General features: G+C 66.4%; 1 protein-coding gene across 1 annotated transcript in view; it reads left to right on the forward strand.

Annotated features, from left to right (window-relative positions):
* The window catches only part of TEX22 (testis expressed 22), an 11,859-nt gene extending 9,031 nt beyond the window's left edge, over window positions 1-2,828 (forward strand). The window contains exons 3-4 of the mRNA XM_006925693.3: window positions 4-31; window positions 130-2,828. Of these exons, the coding sequence (XP_006925755.1) occupies window positions 4-31; window positions 130-285 (184 nt within the window). The 3' untranslated portion in view covers window positions 286-2,828. The remainder of the gene's footprint in view (window positions 1-3; window positions 32-129) is intronic.
* Window positions 2,829-4,217: the final 1,389 nt, after the last annotated feature.

Below are 4,217 nucleotides of genomic sequence, written 5' to 3' on the forward strand. Positions count from 1 at the left end.
GTGGGGCGCGGGGGTCTCCCTCCACTGCCAGGTCCGCGGGGCAGGCAGCGGTGGGGCGCGGGGGCGGTCCCCTTCCAGCTTCACCGTGCCCCGCCCCACCCTGCCCCCTGCCCCCTCTGCCTTTCACAGGAAATCATGCAGATTGTGGCCCAGCTGGTGTCTGAGGACGTGGACAAGGATGTGCTCATCCCCCACCCACCCAGATCCTCCGAGTCCACCCACGCCTTCCATGCCTTCCTGGCTCGGAGCTCACCTTTCTGGCAGAACGTGACCTTGGAGCCCTAGGCCTCGAGGTGCCGGCCCCCCTAAGAGCCCATTCCGCTGATGTATGTGTTGCAGAGCCTTTCCTGGGGGTTCTGGGGGAGACTGCCACAGGTCGGGGTCACTCTGGGCTGTTTCACATCCACTCGGGAAGCGTGACCAGCCCAGGGATGAGCAAACCGGTCCAAGGGCACCACTGGCTGCCCCCTGCACAGCATGCACTCTGAGGCCTTGGGGGCCACTTCCAGGATGGGGGTGTTGCCCCAGCCCAGCCAAGAGGCACCTGGAGGGGCCTGGAAGACAGGGCAGGGCGGGGCTATGCCAGGAGAGGCTGCACACAGCTGCCGAGGGTCAGCATCCTGGGGACAGGCAGCTGCGGGCAGCCTAGGAGGGCCAAGTTCATGACCAGCTCTTTTGCTGGCCTGTGCAAAGGCGTCTGGGCTGGAGAGCGTGGCCACCTTGAGGAATTGGGTGCCGACCTGCACGGGGCAGCGAGGGGGTTGAGACCAGCAGGCCTCCAGGAGACCGGGGTTTTGATGTCATGGACTGTCAGGTACTGGTGCCTGTCCAGCCCTACGGTGCTGGTCTCACATTGGGCCCTGACTCCGGGAGGCCCACAATGGCACACATAACCCAAGGGCGACACTGTAATGGGGAGCAGCCCAGGGGCTGCAGGGGGTAGGGGGGCGCTGAACACAGGGATGGCTTCGTGGAGGAGGCGGTGCCTCCCCACCCCTGCACAGTGAGCTTGTTGGTGGACCAGCCAAGAAGGCAGTGTGGGCAGAGGTCTGGGGGAGCTGCGAGGAGCTGGCCCTTGGGCCCGCTGTGCTGGGGCGGGGCAGGTGGGAGGCTTCTGAGCTGGGAGTATTGAGGCAGGGCTGCGTTTTGGGGAGACCAAGCTGGATGCGGGGTGGAAGTAGGAGGGGAAGAAGGAGGTTGGTGGTTGTAGGCTCCTCGCTCTCCTGGATGGAAGGACAGTGGCAGGGTGGGCGCTATCCCCTGGACTCGGTGACCGACTGTCAGGCTGACTGCGCTCGAGCGGGGCTGGCGAGGAGGAAGGGGCTTTGGGCAAGGTGAGCCAGGCAGCCCCAGACCGGGCTGAGGCAGTGCTGCCCTGGCCTCACGCCCCCGCCCGCTGCCTGGGTGCTCGGTGCCTCCTGCCCGCCCACCCCACCTTCCTGCAAGACTCAGGAAGCCTTTCCAGGTCACACAGCCGGGTGCCCTCATTCTCTCTGGGGTCCCCTGAAAGTTATTTTGATTCAGGCCTGTGCATTTTTCAGCCTCCCTAGAGTGGGTGGAAGGCCAGAGACAGTAGGGTGGTGGGCGGACAGGGAAAGGTTAGGCAGGGCTTTGGAGGGTCTCAGGACCCCCTCTCCCCCCGCCAGACCGCTGATGACGAAGTGGGGGACTGGTGTCTGGGACCGCCCCTGCCCAGGCCAGCCGCATGCTGGGCGGGAAGATGCCCCTGCCCCGCACTCACAGCGTCAGCGGCTACGACAGAGGCGGCAACTGCCGAGCGGCCTCATGGACTCCGCGGCAGTCGCCCGAGGTCCGGGGTTCGCCGATCGCCCTGCCAGGGTGCTGGGACGGCCAGCCCTCCGCCCTCCGCCCTCCGCGTGGCCTCAGCCACTCCTCTGCACGAGGGGCTGACACTCCTCCCGGAAGCCCGTCGACTGCGTCCCACCCTCAGCAGCTGGGTTAGGGTCAGCTTTCACATTTTTAGAGACCTCGGGTTCTAGGTTTGAAAACGTTTTCCTGTGCCTGCTCGTCCGGGGGGACGGGGCCCGGGAGGCGGGGAGGCTCTGCGCGGGGCCCGTCCGGCCCGCCTTCCGCCCTGACTGATGCTGGGTGGGTCGTGCCCTGGGCTCCCGGGGCCACGGCCTGAGCCTCGTGCACCGCTTTTGGTGCTGACCCCTCTGAACCACCAGTGTTCCTCACCAGACCGCGTAGCTGTCCCGTGTCATTCATCACCTTCCCTCGGCCACCAGGGCAGAGTTTAGTCGCCCCGCCCCGCCCTTCGATGGCGGAGCCGGTCGTGGATGAACGAGTAAACCGCTTTCGTTGCTGACGTCCCCTGCAGCCTCTCCCGTGTCACCGTTCTGCCATCCGCCCTGCCTGACGTACTCTGGCACCTGTGGGACTCCGCACGCACGTCCCTGGCTGCTGGGTCTCGCTCCCGGCAGACTCTCAGTAGCCCTTGGGCTTCTCGTTCCGAACTCAGGCCCTGGGGACGCTCCCAGCTCCTGCTCCCTGTGCTGTGGCCCTTGTGGAGAGCCCAGCCCCCCCGGCCCTCCGGCCCCTCGTGTTTCCTGCTGCTGCTGAGTCGTGGACGTGGTCGGCCGCCTTCATGTGTCATTCCTGTTCTGACAAGAATCTCTTCACTCTGCTACCAAATGGGCAAATTTGTCTCTCTTGCAGCATATCCAAGATATGTCGTCTTGGCTCCGAGCTGGTTTACGGGCACGGCCTGTCTACAACCAACTTCTTCCGTCTGGAGGGGGGAGGCCAGGTCCAGAAGCCGGTTTGCGGTGTCTCCTGAGACTTCATTAAATGTCACTGCTTTGTGAGGAGCGCATCTTATCTCATGGGGAGACCTGGAATTCAGGTGGCTTCTGCCACACACTGGCCCCCCCAGGTCCTGGCTCCCCATGAAGGTCAGCCTTGACGGCCGCTGTCCGGCAGCCCTTCCTCCTCCCTGCCGCCCACCGGACGAAGGGAAACCATAGGCTTCTGTCCCCAGCCGGGTCCGGGGAGCGCAGTCGTCAAGTCCAGGTCTCTCCTGTCCCCGAGGGGGGCAGAGGCAGGCCCTCCGGGAGGCAGGCCGTGTGCGGCTCTCGACAGCCGGGCGTTTTTCGGCCGTTTTTTGGCCATCCTGACTTTCGCGTCACTTTGTTGGGTAGGAGACGATTTTATGCCAAAGCTTTGCTTCCCGGAGGAGACCCAGGCCATGAAGTGAGGACAGGCCTGTGGGCAGGGAAGGGACCATCCCAGCAACACCTGTCCCTCTGGAACCTCATGTCCCAAAATCACGGCCCCTTGTCCTGTTCCTAAGCCCCGCCCCCACTTCACCCTGCACCCCCGTCATCACAGCTGTGGTCCCCCCTACCCACCGCAACCCCACCCTGTCCTTCCCAGCGGAGTTCCTGAGACGGTGGCCCTGCAGTAACCAATGGGTGGTGGCATTATGTGGCATGTGGCCCCCTGCCCTCCAGGGACCCTTGCCTGGTTTTCATCCCAGCACGTGCTCTGGGCTCCTGCCCACCTCCACAGTACCCTGGAGGGACCTGTCTGTTCCTGGGGCCTCCCCTACCACGGGGCACCCTGTGCTCAGTTCCAGGGTCTCTCCTGAGTTCCCCTCCCTGTCCCACCATGCTCCTCGAACTGGACCTCGCCCCCTGTGGCCACACCTGAGCAAACGGCAGTGAGCAGCCTCCTGGGGCCGCCCCTCCCCCCGGCCCCCCAGCACTGCTGTCCAACCCATGCCCACACGGAGACTGGGCCTCCACCCCCTCTGCTTCATGCCGTAACCCCCTCCCTGGGGCATCCACACCCCCATCTTGCCGGCTCCACGCGGGCTGGACTGTACCCGGCTCTGGGACCTGACCGGCAGGCTCAGGCACGGACTCCCCAAGCCCTCGGCCGGGAGGACCAGCAGGAGCCGCAGCGCGCGCACGGCGCCCTCGGCCTCTCTGTCCCCTGGGCACGGCACCTCCGGCCGGCCCGTGCCGCCGCGGCCCGCCCCAGGCAGGTCTTCCAGGGAGGCCCTGCCACCTCGGGAGCTGGCTCCCTGGGAGGTGGGGGGGCACCCCGACACGCGGGCCTCCAGGGGGGTTGGGCGGGGAGAGGCAGAGACCGAGACCGGCCTGGACGGGAGGCGCGGGGCGCGTCGCGAGGCCAGGGCTCGGCGGCTGGGCCAGCGGGCGAGGGGTGGGGGTTGCTGCTGGGCCCCGCGGGGC

This window comes from Pteropus alecto, unplaced genomic scaffold (genome assembly GCF_000325575.1).
Source record: "Pteropus alecto unplaced genomic scaffold, ASM32557v1 scaffold8, whole genome shotgun sequence".
NCBI classification, from domain to species: Eukaryota; Metazoa; Chordata; class Mammalia; order Chiroptera; family Pteropodidae; genus Pteropus; species Pteropus alecto.